Genomic DNA, 19,403 nt, shown 5'->3' with positions numbered 1-19,403 from the left:
GTGCTGTCTCCTGTACCCATGCACCACTGAACTCTACAAAGCATGGCAGTCGTCTTGGGCCTCTGGCTACTTAAATCATCCAATGATAAGAGTATAAGGTGATTCAGGCTTTTCTAGACCCCGTACAGTCACTGTTTCCAGCTTTGGGAGTTGTTTCAGCTAAAGGAATTACTGGTATTAGCAACAGTTTTCTGAAAAGTACACCCTTGTATTGAGATCCCTCTGACCAGATACAGAATTGCTTGATAAATAAATTAAAAAATTGCAGTATGTTTATGATAGTTCACCAAAATGACGACTGTGCTCTCCTGTGTTTGCTGCTTTAAACACCTTCATGGTTTAGAGGTGAACCTTGTAGAGTAGGGTTATCAGTTGGACTTGGTTATTTTGAGGGTCTTTTCCAACCTGAATGTTTCTGTAATTCTGTAATTCAGCATATGGACTAAAACCATGCCAGTTATTTCTCCTTAAACCCATTTGGTACCTACATCAAGAGGTAAAGTTAGCTTTCAGCCTTTCAGTGCCCGAAGGGGGCCTACAAGAAAGCTGGGGAGGGACTTTTTACAAGGGCTTGTATTGATAGGATGAGAGGAAATGGATTGAAGCTTGAGAACAGGAGATTTAGACTTAAGATTAGGAAGAAATTCTTTCCAGTGAGGGTGGGGAGACATGCTAACAGGTTGCCCAGGGAGGTTGTGGATGCCCCCTCCCTGGAGGTGTTCAAGGCCAGGCTGGATGATGGGTTAGTGCAAGATGTCCCTGCCCATGGCAGTGGGGTTGGAACTGGATGATCGTTAAGGTCCCTTCGAACTCAAACCATTCTACGATACTTGCTTTATTTTCAAGTGATGTGTAGTAGTGTTTATGGAGCTATGGTAAGTTTAAAAGCCAAGACAACTTTACCTCCCCTTCAAAATGAACACAAATGCTAGTGTAGAGCACTACAGCCAAAAAGAGATGGGAAGCACCTCTATTTAAAGCTACTCAGAAGATAGCATTTGTCAGCCTCTCGAAGGAGTATAAGATGTGTTTCCTGTATGATAGTATTCCTTAACAGTTCATAGTTCTCATATCAGGAGACCACAAAAACCAAGCTTATTTTTCATGAAAATGTTTTAGCTGTGGTCTCAAAATATACAGAATGTGTTCCTTCATTTCCTTCTGCCACCCTAAAGTGATTGCCAGGCACAGGGCGAAGGCTGCCTGTTTGTGTAGCTGAATCCCTTCATACGTTATCACCATCTCTCCTGAGTGCTGTGGAATCCAGTGTGGTATTTCAGAAATGACATGTGCTTCTTCAGGAAAGCCACCAAATTCTCACCTTTCAGGAGTTACTAAGCATTTATTTTAGGCAAAATTTTAGGCAGATTTATCTTAGTCCTTGCAGCCCAGAAGGCCAATGGCAGCCTGGGCTGTGTGAAAAGAACATGGCCAACAGATGGAGAGAGGTGATTATGCCCCTCTGCTCTGGTGAGACCTCACCTGAAGTGCTGTGTCCAGCTCTGGAGCCCTCAACACAAGAAGGACGTGGACCTGATGGAGCAGGTCCAGATGAGGGCCACAAAAATGATCAGAGAGGTGGAACACCTCTGCTACAAGGACAGACTGAGGGAGCTGGAGTTGTTCAGCCTGGAGAAGAGGAGGCTTCAGGGAGAGAGAAGAGGAGATTTGAATTGAATGTTAGGAACAACATGAGGGTGGTGGAACACTAGAACAGGTTGCCCAGGGAGGTGGTTGAGGCCCCATCCCTGGAGATACTCAAGGTGAGGCTGGAGAAGGCTGTGAACAACCTGATCTAGTGGAGGATGTCCCTGCTGACTGCAGGGAGGTTAGACTAGATAAGCTTTGGAGAACCTTTCCAACCCAAACCATTCTATGATTTATTTTAGGCAAAGAGGCTTGCAAGGACAGACAGACTGAAATGGTACAGAACATCATTGGTCATTAAGTTTTTACCACTTACGGTATCCTAAGAAAGGTCTGCATTTGTTACCTACATTTTGCATTTCTCCTAAGAGAAAGCAGCGCTGCTGGTAATGAATAAAGAATGAAAAACACATAAATTTTAAAGGCTAGATTACTTCAGAGGTGCTTTTTATAAGCTTTTATAAGGAGGTTTCCAGAAGTGGAATGACTTCACAGAAATGAGTTTCACAGTGGAAAGATTAGAAGTAGCTGTGTGCAATATGAACAGCAAAGACCATAGGAAGGCTGAGCCCTAGGTTGGTGGTCTTCATACTAAGTACTAGGCAGTTGTGCTCTTCTGAAAGTTAATGCTGAACATTTCTCAGTGTTTGCTTTGCCACCATCTGGCATTGGCTGAATTGAGTTTCCACTTCTGTGTGAAAAAATTGAACAGGGTTTTCCTTTTTTTTTTGTCTTCCAAGTGAGAGCTTTCTCCATAAATAAGCTTTTCTTAGCTCCAGCCTTGCTTGTTGTTCACTCAGAAATCTGCCCTCTTGTAAGATTGAATAGAGCTCCTTAAATGCTCCTTACAGTTACAATACTGTAGCTTAGTCACCTCTCTCTTTTGTTAATTAATTTCTCATAAATGCTAATGAAAGTGTTCAGTGTGTGGTAACAGACTTCACAGCTGATGGCTGATGGACTCCCAGAAATCCCATGCAAGTCATGTTTAGAGTCTTAAAATAGCCCCTAACTATAAAAATTAGACTGAACTAGGATAATGATTTTAAAAGCCCTCAATAATAGCCTTTGGCATGCATAGTCTGAATTTTCTGTCATCCAATTAGTATCTCCTAAGGGGTCACTCAGGTAAAGTTTCCCACTTTCCCTCTACTCTGCTAACTTTCTTGACCTTGACCCATAGCCAGATGTATTTTCCCCTCACTACTGGATGTCTTGCTGCAACTCATAGTATTGTAGTAGTCATGAGAGAAATGCCATCAGCTGTCTTGTAATCTTTCTGGAAACCTTCCCCTGTTGCACTGTTACCAGATAATTGACAGCAGTGTTAAATCTGGAGTGCTAATGTAGATGGGCAGCCAGCTGGCCTTTTGCTGTTCTCTCCACCCTACCGCACATGGTGGCACAAAGGGATGTGCCAGGTCTGCATAAGCAGCCTCTTTATTGTTACTTGCAGGTGATCTGCCATAAAAAGACAAGTTCAAAATGAAGCAGTTAGTGGTCAGTGGCTTGGGCAATAGTGTCCTGTGGGCTGAAAATTGTGCACTGTACAGCTTGTGAGCACAGTTGCCTTGCCTTTTGACAGGCTTTGCTGGTACTCCAGGATACCTTTCTCCAGAGGTTTTACGAAAAGATCCTTATGGAAAACCTGTGGATATGTGGGCATGTGGTAAGAAATTATTCTGAAAGACAGTGTTCTGTCTACTGTAACGTATTTTGGGGGAGATGATGTCCAGAATCCATTCTGTTCTGCATCAAATAATAGGTATTTAATAGATTGCAATATTAATTTTTAGAAGAGGTCATCAGACTTTTTTGTTATTCTACCAGCTTACTGGTTTTTAAATTATTTGTGGAGGTCTGTTGCCATGGCATTCTTGGCCATGTCTACACAACACACATTCCCAAAGTATTAAAAACATCGTTCTTTGCATGAAATCAATTAAAAGACAACTTTAACACATACACCAGTACAAGCCAGGGTAAAACCAGAGCTAAAAGAAGCATTTTCCTAGAACAACCATGATCATTGAAAATTACATCTCCAGTTAACTAGAACATTTTCAGTGTTCCTGATCTGATGATGCATCAGATGCTCATTATTGCATGGGAAGTTCTCTTGTGAACCCAATATTTACTCTTTTCTGCAGCACCAGTAGGCAGTATTTTTTAGCAGCCAGGATAATCCTATTGAGCCATTTGTTTTACATGGTTGTCAGGTGTGAAATGAATTTCTGTGGTTTGTTCCTTGCAATCGCTTAATACCACTGTGAATTTCCTCCAGGTGTCATTCTGTACATCCTCCTGGTGGGATATCCTCCTTTCTGGGATGAAGACCAGCACAGGCTTTACCAGCAGATCAAGGCTGGTGCTTATGATGTATGTACCATGCTTTATATTCAGTTAGTTACACTTGTACCTCTTAATAGGATTTTTCTGGAATGAAAGGTGAAATCAGAATGATTTATTTCTTTTTCTTCTTTTAAACTGGTTATTTTTATGAGCCACTGCATATAGTAAATGTTGCTTCAGTAGCAGGAACCTTATTGGGATGGGCATATCCTGTGCTAGTTTAAATCTAATTTCCCCATGGCTCCAAAAGCTTTCGTTATCCAGACCTTGTATAAGTCACACAATCTTATGTTGTTCTGACAAGCCCCTTCAGACCTCTCAACTCCCAAGGCCTTGTGGTTCATCACTTCAACCAATCAGTTATTCTAAATTGTCTTTAAGAAGCCTTAAATATGGATCTAGGTGCTGTTGTATTGCCCAGTTGGGGAAATACAGGCTCTTCTAGAGGCTTACAAAAGGAATGATTTCCTTAGCTCTGTGTATTCAAGCTGGTGGTAAGAAGAGCTGATGATGTGGTCACATAATGAGTTTTGCAACATCACACATTTATATTATGTTAGACAGAAGGCTATTGGTCCTCAGATCTAAGTAATTTGTGAATGATCAAGGGGAAAAGACAGAACCTTGTAATTTTCAAGCTCTGATTTGAATCCAGTCTTCATCCAGGATGATAACTGAAATGGGAGTTGTTATGCTATGGCCTTTTAGTGGAAATAAACTTAAGGATTTCTAAGTCTTCTCCCTTCTGAATAAGTAACAAATCCTCCAGGTGACAGTGGAGAATTATTATTTCAGCCAAGAGGGAAATAAATGAAGAAGTGCAGAGACTGAATTGTGGTACATACTTGTGATGTACTGTGCCTAGATAATATGCTGCCCAAGAATTAATATTTTAATAGTGGGAAACACAAAATCCTCGAGGTTGAGGTCTGTTCACAAAAGCAGTTTAAGACATGGGATTCTTTTCATTCAATTAGCATTTGAGCAGGCATTAGAGTGCACATATAAATATTTTGCTGAGCACAGAGGTGTTAAATTCATGGTAGTCAGATTTATATCCCTTAACTATACAGTTAGCATTAAAGTTTATATTGAAAGACACCAAACAGAAGTTTGAATAATAATGCTTAATATTTTTGTCTTTATTGAAAGAGAAACCAGGACTGTATTGACTGCTGCATGACCTTCTGCCTCTCAGATGACTGGGATTCATTATTCTGCCTGCCATTGTTATTTCCTGTTGTGAATTTCAGTTTGCATCATGCTGTTGTAAATAGAGAAATGCTGTGCATTCAAACTGAATAAATAAAAGTTCAGAAGAGTAAGGGAGAAAAACACCATTTATAAAACAAATTAATTCAAACCTTTCTAATGCAAACTGCACTTTTGCCCCCTTAAAACTGGTTAGTCTTGCTGGCAGCTAATGTTACAGAAATAGGTAAATTGTGTAAGGATTGTACAAGGTAATGCGTACATAACTTTTAATTTCGTTCTCAAGTTTCCCTCTCCAGAATGGGATACAGTGACCCCTGAAGCAAAAGACCTGATCAATAAAATGCTTACCATCAACCCAGCAAAACGTATCACAGCATCAGAAGCACTAAAGCATCCATGGATCTGTGTAAGTAATTGCCACAGGTTTGCCATGATCATTTGGCAGGCAACTCGGTTTGTAGTTTACTTCAGCATTTAGTGAAGGTGTTCAGAGGATAATTTTTGTCTTTACTCCTGCAGCTTACTAGAGGCTTTCCAGTGCCTGAAGGGGGCCTACAAGAAAGTTGGAGAGGGACTTTTTACAAGTGCTTGTAGTGATAGGACAAGAGGGAATGGACTGATGCTTGAGGAGGGCAGGTTCAGACTGGAGATTAGGAAGAAATTCTTTAGCGTGAGGGTGGTGAGACACTGGAACAGGTTGCCCAGGGAATTTGTGAATGCCTTCTCCCTAGAGGTGTTCAAGGCAAGGTTGGATGTGCCCTTGAGCAACCTGGTCTAGTGGAAGATGTCCCTGCTCATGGCAGTGAGGTTGAAACTGGGTGATCTTGAAGGTCCCCTCCAAACTAAACCATTCTGTGAATCTGTAAACCTAGGGGAGTGTAAAATGGTAATTACAAAGATGCAGTCGGTGGTGTCATATAGTGAGGTCTCAGCCTGAGGTAAGATTTTTGCAGGAATGAACTCCTTTTCCATGACTTTGTGGTGCAGAGGTTCACTGCCAAAATTAGGGCATTATTTTAAATTCTCAGATGAAAAGAATTGTGCAAGAAAGTAACTTTAACGTTAGATAATGTTTTGTATTGCAATTTCCCAATAAGCATCATGAGAGCATGAAATGTAAAGGCAGGAAATTAAGGGACTTTTTAAAAGTTAATTTGCAGGTAGCAGAGGCTGCCTGACTCTTAATGGATCCAGGACTACTTTCCAATTCTGGGTACATTCTATACTTTGATTTTTCCCTCTTTCAAGAGGCCATTACAGATGGGAAAGGCTAAGTAAAATGAGACCTTGGCTTCTTTGATTTGGAAATTTCCCAAGTGTGCAGAAAACTACACAAAGGGATAGCCAGACAGGATAGAAATTAAAGGCCTGAGTTTTGGACCATGTGAGTTGTAATATGTACGTTGCAGAGTAAATAAAATGCTAAGTGTCTGCCTGGGTGTGTTTACATGATTCTTTTCTTCTTCTCTTAGCAACGTTCTACTGTTGCCTCTATGATGCACAGACAAGAGACTGTAGATTGCTTGAAGAAATTCAATGCAAGAAGAAAACTAAAGGTAAGAATGAAAACTTTGGCAGGGAGTAGTAGCCAATTTTGGAAAGATAAAAGAATGTTGGCTTAAGGTCAATGTGTAAAACATGGTTCAGAAGCTTTCTAGAACATTATGCTTAAATGACCTCTTTGATAAGTGATCAGCTTTTGGCATGAGGATCTTAAACTTTTCATGAAAGTGAGTAGAGCATAGCAAAACTTTTTTGGATTCAAAATAATAAAAATCATCTGCATTTATACACACCAAAATATTTCTTTGAAGGAAACTCCTTAAAGTTATTCTTTTAACTTATCCTTTGTTTTCTCCTGACCAGAAAGGATAACTTCCTAGGTGTAAATTTTTCAAATTAGCACATGACAAATGAGCTCCTCTTCCTACTTAAAAACGAATCTAAGCACATTCCTCAAGTCTACTTCCCACTCAGTTGAGTATTTTGCTGGTAATTGCTGTGCCTCTGAGTACTCCTGGTTTGTGCTATGTACTCACAATTGGTAAATGTTTTGAGGCTGTGCAGATTGCTGATAGGTGCGTAATTAAGATTAAATTACAATTTATGCACTTGTGGCAATGCCCAAACAATCCATTCTTTCAGGGTTCATGTAGTAATTGCTGTGATTTAGGCCTTTTTGTTGTCTGGTGTTGATGTTCAGAATTAGACACAAGTGTGATGCTAATTTGAGAAAACGTCTGTGTACACAGGGGGCCATTCTGACAACTATGCTGGCTACCAGGAATTTCTCAGGTATGTTCATTGAGCTCCAGATTAACATGGTCTTAACGTTTTCATCTCTATGATGACTAAGGTTTAATTAGTACAGAAAGATCGTTGTTATTCAAGAGCATCTAAATATGATATAGCTTAAGTTGTTGGGGGGGTTTATTTTTTTCAGAAGAAAAGAAGATAATTTAAACTATTAGAGCCAAGTAGAATTTCTTGTAGATGACAGTTTCCTGTGCAACTGACTAGAATCTAGAGACTAAACTCACTAGAATGTGAGTTTCTTATTTTGTAGTGTTACCTGTCAGAAGAAAGTGTTTTGCAATGTATTTTGGTAGAGGCAAATTGAAAGTCATGTGTATAACTCCATATGCATAAGTATCAGCACTTAAAAACTTACTTATTTTTATATGCCTGTAATGTCATTCGAGGATTCTCTTGCATCCTGTACTAAAACCATAAGATAAAATATACAATCATTTTTCACTGTTTTGCTAAGGAGAAATAATTTTATAGTGACATCCCTGGAGATTTAAGTCTTTAGACTAAACCAAATTTTAATATCAAAAGCTAAAATCAGTTCTCTCTCAGTAGAGTTAGAACTGTCCTCAGGAGCAGTATTGCCAAAACGTTGACACTATGCTGAGTTGTTCAGTTTGCCATTTGAGAGTTGGAGTGAATAGTGAAAAGGAATGGCCAATTTCAAAATCAGCAATTTTACAGATCCTTCTACTCTGTGATGTAACTGTTGGCGTGTAACTCAAGTTGATTTACAGACAAAAACTTGATAGTGCTTTGGGCTTGGTTGAATAATACTAAACAGTGAATCATCCAAAATCAATTACATAATAACAAATGCAAGAACAGCTTGTTCAGTTTGCATTGTACTTGAAATGCAGCTCCTTTCTCAGTCACCTTCCTGTCTTTAATACACACCTGTACCACAGAATGTGAATTCCACCAGGTTAATGCTTAATGAAGTGCCAGCACCTGCCAATTCATTTTAAGGATAGGAAAGCTGAAGGCTGCACAGCTTGTGAAAAGGAATTAATATTAAATATCAACCATACATCATTTCTCATCACTGTTCAGAACTGTCACTGTCTGTATATGTAAGGGTCAGTTTCAGCTTTCATGAACCAAAAAAAGCTGGAGTTAATTTAAAATAGCATTTTGACATGAAAAGCAGACAGGGGTTTTGGCTTTGTTTTGGATTTATTTTGTTTTTCACCTCTCACCTCTGTTTTACACCATAATGACCTGTATTTTTCCTTGATGAGATTTTGTTTTTCCAAGTTGTTTATTCATTGTATTTCATTGCAAAGCATGCTTTTGAAGGTCATTTGTCCATAACAATGTGGTTATTAAAGTGTTTTATTTTCCTTTTTCTTTCTTCCTTTTATGTGGAATGTATATTTCTTGTGAGGTAAGACCCTCAGCACGTGAAAGGAACATCTTTTTTTCTCTTCAAAATTGCTGTTTGTCCTAAGTCACTTTTATTTCTACATGTTGTCACAACACCATTTCTTTTCAGTCTGCTTTCTGCCCTATTAGTGCTGCCTTAGATATTTATAGCTGTTGCTTGTAGTGGCAAGAAATCTTTCATCGTGGGCTTAATTTAGAATATGCTAATTGCTTTGCTCCTGCAAATTCTATAAATCCTTGATTTGTATGCAGTATCTGTGCTTAAAGGAAGATACATCAAAATATTATTAAAAATACATTCCAAACAAAACCTAACAAAGGCAGTTGAGAATGGAACACATCCTGTCACATGAAATACTGCATAATAATCTGTTCCAGGCACATTTCAAAGGACACGCTGCCAATGCCATGAACACAGCCCTCGTAGTTATTGCTTTTAGTGCCCTCGTTTTATTGGCTTTCATTTAATTGTTTACATACAACATATAATGTTTGTCAAGCATTAAAAGAACTCAGAAGTTTTATGCACAAATTTAGCAGAAGGACCTAGTTTGCTATGAACTACTTCTCCTTGGTGGCAAGTGACAGGACCAGAGGAAATGGATACAAGCTGTGCCAGGGGAGGTTTAGGTTGGCTATTAGGAAATATTTCTTCACTGGAAGGGTTGTCAGGCATTGGAATGGTCTGCCCAGGGCAGTGGTGGGGACAGCATCCCTGGAGGTGTTCAAGCAGTGTGTGGACATGGCGCTCAGGGCCATGGTTTAATGTTGACCCTTCAGTGCTGGGTCAAAGGTTGGACTGGATGATCTTGAAGGTCTGTTCCAACCAAGTGCATTCTGTGATTCCAGGGACAGCAGCCAATGTAAGAATTAATTTATCTTTTCCAATATGTATGAAAAAGGCTTTAAAAGCAAAGAACTTTGGGGTTTCTTTGGTGTTAGATTGTAGAAATAACTTCCCCCTTTGCTTTCCATAAATGAATTGCAGAAATTAATGCAGTCCTCACGATATTTATGGGATTGTGAAGTCTGCATTACATCAAATCCTGTAAGCACACATTGCGACAGGATGTATTCTATCTCAAAAATGCATGTCAAACAATGTCTTTTCTGAATTAATTACCATATTTCTGTAAATTAAAAATGTGCATTGGTCCTGTTGCACAATACAGACACGTTTGGGTTTGTTCATTTTAGTTGTAAATTGTGGTAGTGATGGTTGATGTCTGTAATTAACAAACTGCATTTGGAGGGCTGGTGTATGCAGCAAATTAAAAACATAAAGCTGGCTTCACCTTCCAGATTTTTTAATATAAACAACAAAATAATGGACATGAATTATTTCTGTATAGTTTCTGAGGTGATCTTAACATTTTTTGTACTCTGAAGCAGAGCTGAATGAGCACTTCATGCAGATGTAGTCAGAGAATAAGCCACAGATACAGAAATTAACTTCAAGGTTAAATTATATACTCAATAACTTCCTAGTTGTTGTGTTTGAGCAGCCTTAGGTTGGAAATATCCAACTGTTTAGCGTTTTTTTATTTTAGAGAAGGGTGGTGGTAATGATGGGAGCTCCATGTCAGGATTTTGATTATGCCAAAGTGTTAGCTGCAGCAATTCCCTTTCAGAAAGGGACTTCTGAGCAAAGCAGCTTACATGGAACAGCACTTTCTTAAAACCTAAGCTGTGATACACGTTCTGATAGGAAGACTGGGTCATAAACAATAAAAAAAGTGCCAGACTCCTTTTGTAATTTGTTGTTCCTCAGGTCTTCAGCAGTGAATCACGAAGCATTTACGCTTTAGTGAACAGTTTGAGTTTGGTAGGTCTCCCAGTGGGTATTCCTGCTGTAAGTGTTTTCAGGTTCAGAACTATGATGTGCCTATTTGCACATTAGCCCTCCAAATTTGCCAGTTTGGAGTGATTTGATGCCTGTTTGAAATGGTGCAGTTTAAAGCCTAACAGACAGATAATGTTAATGCCAGTGAAATCTTGGCCAGCAGTCCCCAGTGCTTTGAAGAAATTCAATCAGTGTGCAGGGTGGTTCAGAAAACAGCAGGTTTTCTTCATTAGAAGTAGCAGCAAAACCTTCCAGCTGTTGATTATTAACCCTAGGCAGCACAACTCCAAACCAATACTTTGCTAGCAGATTGTTTTGCTTTTCATGTTTGCAGCTTCCCTGACCTTTCGTGTAAGGGGACTGATTGTCATGGGGGCAAATCCCCAAAGAAACATTGCTCAGAGGTGCTTTCTGAATACCCACTTTATTTTCATTAGGTGGAACAGAGTAGTGTGGTACCTTCAGGGACCTCATTGATCTGATACTGGTTATTTGTATGTCACTGTCATATTAATAACATCACTAAGATACCAGTGGGCTCAACAAAGCCCTGGTCAGGGATCCTTGCCATCAGAACAGTATTTTTTTATAGTCCTATCAAACTACCCCCATCAAAAATTCTAGTGCAGCTGAATAAAATCAGCATACCCAAGGCTGCCTCTTTTACACTCCCCCTACTTCCATTTCCTCTGTGCCACCCAAGGACACCTCTCCTTGTATAAACAGTTAACCTGCAGCTTTAATCAATGGAAAAAAAGATGTGCGATGATCTGAAGTATTTGTAGGTTCTTAAGTATTTCCTATATTCAGAGCAACAAAAGGAGGGAATAAAAGCTGGAAACATGTCTGCAGGACTGGGAGGCACTGGGAGTTTGCTGCGCAAGTGCCTGACCTCAGTGGTAACCCCCTGACACTGAAATTGTTTGTCTCATTTTACAGCAGCCAAGAGTTTACTGAAAAAGCCGGATGGAGTTAAGGTAGGTTAAACACCTGCTTCAAATCTGCTCTCGCAGTCACCACCTACCTGTAACTCCTGACAGTTTTTAGAATTGATTATTGTTATTCCTTTCCTTTGTAGAATTGGTTCATAGGTACTTCTTAAGTGTATATTTGAAGTGATTAAAGTTGGTACATGTGGCTTACAAAATTAAATAAATATATGAAAAACAAACAGTAAGTGGAAGATAGAAAACTGTTGCTCTTTTTTTTTTGTTACTTTTATGAAGGATGATGCATAATTAATGACTCAATGTAATTAATTAGCTTATGGTTTGGTGGTGGGCATGATAGCTTTTTAGGTACCAGTGTTTATCTGCAGCTCTGTTGCCTCCATGAGTCCCCTTGACTTTCATTAGATTTCATGAAAGACCAAAAGTTGCCTAGTAGGCTTGGCTCCACGTGAGGTGTATTCTGCCAGATGTACTTGCTATATCTGGCAGAACTTGAAGGGTTTCCTATCTCAACAAATCAGCTCATCCTGACTAATAGACCTTGCTAAGAAGGGAACATTTTGGCAGCTTTCGTAGATGATTTAGAGCTCTTAGTCTCATGTCAGCAGATCCTGCAGGAGGATGGATGCTTCACAGATTAATGTTCTGGATAAATACTTTGAAAACCACCCAGAAAATAAATAAATGAATAAATAAATAAATAAATAAATAAAAATTACTGAGGAATGAAAAATATTGTATTTCTTTTCATGGAGGACTCCTGAAGACTAAAATAAGTGCCTCAAGCTCTCATTATACAATTCAAAAGATACTCTTCTGTGCTCTGTGTGTTTACTCAAAAGTGTGTCTTTGACCTGAATTTTAATTTCTTATTTAATCTTAACCTTTGATTTTAACAAAACACTGTATATTTAAATAATTCGTAGTATATTTGTTTCTGCTCTCCCACATATGCATGCTTTTCATATCAAAAAAATGATGAGACTGACTTAAAATGAAGTGGGTGCATGACAATGTCAATGCTTCTCCCTGCCAAGTGGTACATACTGTAGTTAGATGGAGAAGCACGCATTCAGAACTACCCTTACCATTCCTGTGGAAGGCCTTATAGTGGGATATATGAATTTTATATATTTATCTGACCAACTTTTCCTTTTTAAATACCATTCCTCCTACAGGTCTACAATGGTATCTGTTATAAGTCAGTTTTGATCATAATATTCGAAACAATTGTTGCCAAAATTTTGCCTATGTTACACTTGTTGGGGTTTAATACTTTGGTTTTCAGCATATTCTGTGTGTCTGCTGTTTGATGCATGGTCATGTGGAGCAAAGGGATGAAATTTACATCTGGGGAAGTCTATTTTTGTCATTTCTGTTATTGAGATCCTATATACTCGATAGCATTTTTCCATCCTTTCCTTACAGCTTCAGCTGTTCTTTTGTTTAAAAAAGAAAAAAGCCAAAGCAGAAATATACTGTACTCCATGCATTGATGCTTCAAATCCAAGCAGTCACATTTTCTTCTTTTCCTTTCTCTCTGACTGGTCAATTCAGAAAAGGAAGTCCAGTTCGAGTGTTCAGATGATGGTGAGGAACTTTATCGACAGATATTTATTTTTTTTCCTCCTGTGAAACGTTCACACTCAGAAATCAAACAGTTGCATTTAGTTTTGTTAACATTCTGTGGGAAGCTGCAAGACTTGGAAGTACAACCTTGTGAATTCTAAGCCTGCAGTTGCTATATGCCATCCACACTGAATTGTTCTGCAGTTCTTTCAAGCAACTTTTTCACTTGGGGACATACAAAAACCAGATAAAGTAGATGTAACATTGGCCAATGCTGCTGTCCTTAGTGAATAAAAACAGTAACCAACTAGCAGTCTTGTAACAGCCTTCTATTAATTTTTAAAACCTCCTTATTTTAAAACTAATAGTATTAATATCATAAAAGTAACACAAACCACTTTGCCCAGTGACGTAGTGTTGCTTTAAATGAGCCACTGTAGACCTAGATGCGACACTAACTTGCTCAGGAGTGAAAACCCCAATTCACAGCCTTTCCATACTCCCAGCTAACTTCCTTCACAACTCAGGGCTTTGTCACAAGATGTCCTAACTGACAGTCAGTCTCAGTAACTTTTCTTCCTTCTCAGTCTACTCTGCAGTCTTGTGTTCATTTGGCCTCTGTGAGCCCACAAAGCAGCTTACTCTACTCCTGTCCATTATGGGTTTGAGTCTGACTTTGAGAGGTTCACAATGATCAGCTGTGATGTCCTAACCAACTTCTGTTGCTGCTGCCAGTAGAGAGAAGGCAAATATTCCTTTCCCTGGGCAGTACAGCTTGCCTTGAGAGGCAGAAATTGAAGGTCAGGTCTGAGCAGACATGTAGTTGTATGGGTCAATAGTCTATTCTTCGGGTCAACACAGTTTCAGTGACAGGAGCAGTGTCCAAATGAGGGTCGCTAGGTGGGGCTGTCTTTAGTATTCCAAACATCAAGTCTGCTTTAACTTTTTGTTACAGAAGTACCAGGTGAAAAATTAAGTCCCGAGGCACAGGTTTTGTTTCTTAAGACATTTTATTCTACACTGACAGAAAGACCAGTACTGATTCTACTCCATGCCCATCATGGACCATCTGTGTGTGTGTCCTGCACTACTGTCAGACCTAAGAGAGTGGCTTTTGACATGCAAAGCATTAGTATAAAAGTCTTCCTTCTGTGCAACAAAGCACAGTTCAACTTCAGAGTAACTGTTTCCTCAGCAAATATTTGCCTCCTTTTGGAATCCTGTCCCTTTCCTGTTAGGAACACATGGGAAACACCCCCTGTGAGTTCATGAATTAATAAGAGCATATGGATATGTTCTATGAGAGAGAGAAACTGTGCAGGCTTACTGCTGTTTTCTCTCAGTTTCCAAAGGGGTTACCAAGTTCTGTTTACACAGAAGAAATAACTAATTTTGATCACATTTTCTCTCTGCTTTTACTAATGAATGTTGTATTCTTGATATCTTATTAAGAAGTTTGGACGTGTTTTCAGCAGTAGCTGTAATGAGTATTGTTTATAGGACATTCACCAAGGGAGTATGGACCCAAGCCTGCTCTCCTTACTCAGGCAAAACTGGAATTGAAAGCTGATTAACCTGTTTTCATTATGTATTCAACAACAGGCATTCAGTTGGTATAGCACTTTATTTCTTGTATTAAGCTACTACTGAACAGGACTGTATGAAAGCTGGAGTCTTCAGTTCTTTCCTCATGTTTTTCTATATGTTCACCTGCCTTTTGCTTGGGCCCCTTTTATTTGTAGTCTTTTTGGTAACTACACTGACATAAAAATACGAACTTGTGCTTATGCAACTTGCTATGTGATTTTTCTCTGGTTTTGGAAGATTGAGTGTGCCATCAGGCTGTGTTGTATGTGTTCTTACTATTGCACAGGTCTCCTGTAGACCTTTCATTTACTGAAACAGTTGGGTTTTTCCTGAGTAAGGAGTTCAAGTGTTGTCCATGCCACAGCCCCATAAATACCAAAGCGAGTTAGCTGTTACATAAAATGCTTGCTAATACTGATGTCTCACCATGAATGACTTTATGCACAAAGATATATCCCTCCCTGTGTCAAGCCAGACACCTCTGCAACTTATGGCTGTAATTGTGAAGAGATAAATGAAATGTATTTGACAATAACTAGGCCAAGGTGGAGCATAAACTAAACATTCAGGACTCAATAATGACTCATCTTTTCTCTTAATGACAATTTCTGTAGAAAAGTTACTGCTAAAATAAATAACTGTTCCTTATCCTCCTGCTGAACTTTGATTTTAGATGAAAGGAGTATTATTCTGTATGGGAAGGTGGTTACTGTCACAAGTACTAAGTAGCATTTAGTGTCAAAAAATGTTCCCTGACATAACTAGCAAGACTGCTTTATATTCTTCAAAGCTAGTTAAATGCTGGTTAAGATAAGGAAATGTGCAGTCTGTAATTAATTAATGCAGATCCTGATGACATGCCCACGATTGAAGTATCTGAAGTAAGATACATGAAGTAAGGTTCAGTTCAGCTACAGGCTTAATTCCTGCAGCCAACAAGTCAGCTGCTACTCCTTCACCAAAATAAAATAGTCATCAAAAACAGCTAGGGACGTGAAGTTCAGTGAATTTCCTCAGTGAGCTAACTTGTGAGGTGCAAATTTAGCAAAGCCTTTGGCGCAGACAAAGCTTCAGTGTTAGTCTGCATGCTGAGAAGCTGCAAACTTCAGCTGAGACCGGAGAGTCATTTGGAAGGTTAAATCTGAAGGCAGATGTCTCATTCACAGCCCAGCTTGGTCCACTGTCGCAGGACTTCCTCGTTCTTCCTGCCTTTTCATGCATGTTAGTTAATATATCACCATTTTCTAAATGGTTTAGAAAGGCTTTTCTTTTAGAAGAAGAAAATGGGGGCAGGTGGGGGTCAGAGTCTTTCCAGACATTGTAGATCTGTACACCCAGTTCTGCATGCTGCTTGGAACTGCTCTTGTTAAACTTAGACATGACCAAAATGTTGGTGTTATTTTTTTCCTAATTGTTGTTAAAGAAAAATAATTTTAAAAAAATCACATATTTCTGATAAGTTTTTCTACATTCAAATCTTGCTTCTTAGTGCATGTGAAAACGGCTTGGTACATCATTTTTAGTATTTCTGTTCTTTTCATCCCATGATGCTTATGAAAGCTGAATCTTTAAAATGGATTTAAAGAATCAGATACCTTTAAACTTATTGCTAAACAGTTTCATTTCAATTAAAATTTTGTTTAATAAAAGCTAAAGTTGTAGTACTGTGCTAAGCTTCAGAACTGACCTGAATGTCAAGTAGAGATGTACGGATTTGTGGAGTAAAACTACAGATACTACAGTGTGAAACCTTGCACTTTGAGGTTGTAGTACCAGAAAGCAAAAGTTGATACACAAGCTACTGCAGGATTCTTGAGACTGCAGAAAATCCCAGCTGCCAATTATTTTGGTGTAAAACAACACCAAAAAAGCTAAAGGCGCACCAGTCTCTTTCTAGCATCAGTTGTATTTCTTCAGATCTGGGATCAGTTATAGTTATTCAGATCTTGGATTAGTTATAGTTATTCAGATCTGTTCCCAGAAGCCAGTAGGAAAAAAACAAATCTATAGATTTCTGGAGAGCTCTGAATAATCAAATAATATTTATGGTAGTGATATAGTTGGACTTGACGATCTTGAAGGTCTTTTCCAACCTGAATGATCCTATGCTAGGAAACTAGAAATAGCAATTGAATGCAATTATTTACTACTGTTGCATGTCAAGAAATCACAATGGCTATTTCGGACTTTCTTCAAACCCATATTAATTCTTTATTCTTATATGTGATTAACTGCTACTTAAAGACTCTCTATTCTTTTAAGTGTCACAGCTGAAGTCATCTGTACCTTACATAGACCTTTGTATAGCACATCTGAAATCCTGTAGCTGTCATGTTTGGAGGAGTTGCAGCTAGCTGTTGGCTCTATTGTTAGCGTTCTTTCAGGTTCATAAGTTCATCTTTCTGTGATTCTTTATTTCCATATCTATATCTATATATAGATATCTATATCTGTATATAGATGTTCTATACAGAGAGATATAGATACGGTGCCTACAGCAAGTTCTAAGGCCTGTCTGTTTCTATTTTCTGCACACCTACAGATAAACAACAAAACGAACGTGGTAACCAGCCCCAAGGAAAATATTCCTACCCCGGCGCTGGTATACCTGGAATCTTCCTTCATTTATCTTGAAGTTTTTGACTGTCTTATGTTTGTTCTTCTTTTTCTTTTTTCTTTTTTTTTCCTTTTTGGCTTTTTTTCATGCATTTTACTCTGTTTGCTTTTCTAAAAACAGGTTTTGGGCCAACTTTTTGTTTGAATTCTGCTTTCTTCGTAATTTTTTTTTGTGAGGCAGTCCGTTAGAGCGTGTTTATTAATTAAAAGTGCTACGTGGCAGCTGGATGCGGTAGAGTCATAGCATTTGTAACTGTAGTTGAAGTTTGTTGCATGCTGTGCCAGACAGTGAGTAGAATGTGCTTGGTATTGCTCTTTGCTCTTTTGCCTGATGACCGTTTCCATCATTTGAATTCTAACCTTTTGCATAACAACAAAAAAAAAAAACAGCCAAGCTCTGTTATTTTCTCTGCTTTGCGTTAGTGTGAGTGTTGATACCAAGGAGAGCTAACAGGATTACTGCTAGGCTACCATAAACTGACCTTATTCAGATTTTTCATTCCATATTTCCTACAACTCGGCAGGACTTTGCAAGTCTTCACTGAGATCAAGAGGCCTCTAGTGCTAAACGTGTTCTGCTGGCTTCTCTCACGTTGAAATCTGCAGGAGAGTACTTGTTAATGTGCTCTGTTAGGGACATATCACTAATTTGAAGTGCTGTCGATGAACGTTTCTTGAGTCTTGCTTTTATTAGTAGATCCAAGTTCTTAAGCATACATGTATCATGGGGCTCACAAATACAAATGCCAGTGTGCAAGGACTCAGTTTTGTGAGGTATCATTTCACATGTGCCTGCATACATAGCTTTGAATGTGTGGATATTTCAAACACACTGGGAGAGATTTTTCCTCTTGATTTTTTTTTGTGTTGTTGTGCAGCTGACACCGAAGCATATATTGCTTCAGTAATTTCTGAGTAATTGCTCTGTAATTTCCAAGGACCAGTTAACAGGTTTCATGCATGAGTCTATGACAGTCTGTTCCCAGACACAGCCATGCACAATGGGCCATGCTGCCATTTCAAAGATTAGTTAATCTGGTTTTGAGGGAAAGGATTTGGGGGAAATTATGCTTTAAAATGACACAAAGATCTCTCTCACTTATTTCTGTGCTGCTCTGCCAAGACAGCAATTAGTAGTAATCTACTTCTTTCAAAATGTGGTAGTGTTTAGAGATAGTAAACTCATCCTTAATCCTTATCAATTAATCTGTATTTTTATTTGACCACTTAATACTAATAGAAGCAAATCAGCTTAAAGCAAAGAGCCTGAGTTCTAGCCTTGTCTGACCTGGCTTGGACAGGAAAGTGCCCAAAGCAGTTAGAACGCCCTTGTGCAAAGAAAGCCTCTGCAGGTCTCTGGAGCTTCAAAGCCCTGCGTACACTGGTCATGAATAAGGTCTCTGCATGCTGCTGCATTAGGTGAGATGGTCTTTCTTGCTGGCTTGCTGTTGAGGAAATCTGTATTGGAGACATCCAGTTTCACCCTCTGGCAACAGTTAACATTTGTTTTAGCTCTTGTCAGTGTTCAGCGTTTGTGAGCTGGCTCTTCTTGCACTCCCTCTCAGTTATGAGAATGTATTTACCAATGGGAATTCTTTTTCTCTTTATTTTGTTCTCGCTCAGGAGCCCCAAACTACAGTAATCCACAACCCTGATGGAAATAAGGTATTCAGAAAGAGCCAACTCCATCTTGCTTTTCCACACCACACATCTTATCCACCATTCCACAGCAAAATAGGGCCATTCCAGGAATTTAGCAAGGAAAATCTCATTCCTGCATTTGTTAACCTGGTGTCTCTTGAGCTTGTTTTCATCTGTGTCCATCTCCTGCGTATGCCCTGGTGACTGTTGAGCTTGTGAAGCTCTTGGGGGGGTCAGCAGCAGAGTTCTGCAGCCTGAGCAGCGAGGCTCGGGGAGCCTGTTGTCTG

General features: G+C 39.1%; 1 protein-coding gene across 5 annotated transcripts in view; it reads left to right on the top strand.

Annotated features, from left to right (window-relative positions):
* The window catches only part of CAMK2D (calcium/calmodulin dependent protein kinase II delta), a 129,154-nt gene that overhangs the window by 89,280 nt on the left and 20,471 nt on the right, over positions 1-19,403 (top strand). Inside the window, exons 8-15 of one of the 5 annotated variants that reach the window (XM_054392438.1) lie at positions 3,233-3,316; positions 3,932-4,026; positions 5,498-5,620; positions 6,687-6,770; positions 7,467-7,509; positions 11,693-11,730; positions 17,402-17,461; positions 19,099-19,140. In XM_054392438.1, coding sequence (XP_054248413.1) covers positions 3,233-3,316; positions 3,932-4,026; positions 5,498-5,620; positions 6,687-6,770; positions 7,467-7,509; positions 11,693-11,730; positions 17,402-17,461; positions 19,099-19,140 — 569 coding nt within the window. The remainder of the gene's footprint in view (positions 1-3,232; positions 3,317-3,931; positions 4,027-5,497; positions 5,621-6,686; positions 6,771-7,466; positions 7,510-11,692; positions 11,731-17,401; positions 17,462-19,098; positions 19,141-19,403) is intronic. The other 4 variants (XM_054392436.1, XM_054392437.1, XM_054392439.1 and 1 more) reach the window with 4 other exon arrangements.

The sequence above is a fragment of the Indicator indicator genome, chromosome 25 (genome assembly GCF_027791375.1).
Source record: "Indicator indicator isolate 239-I01 chromosome 25, UM_Iind_1.1, whole genome shotgun sequence".
Classification (NCBI taxonomy): domain Eukaryota; kingdom Metazoa; phylum Chordata; class Aves; order Piciformes; family Indicatoridae; genus Indicator; species Indicator indicator.
The sequence above is the reverse complement of the archived record's forward strand: the minus strand, read 5'-3'. Positions and strand labels throughout refer to the sequence as shown.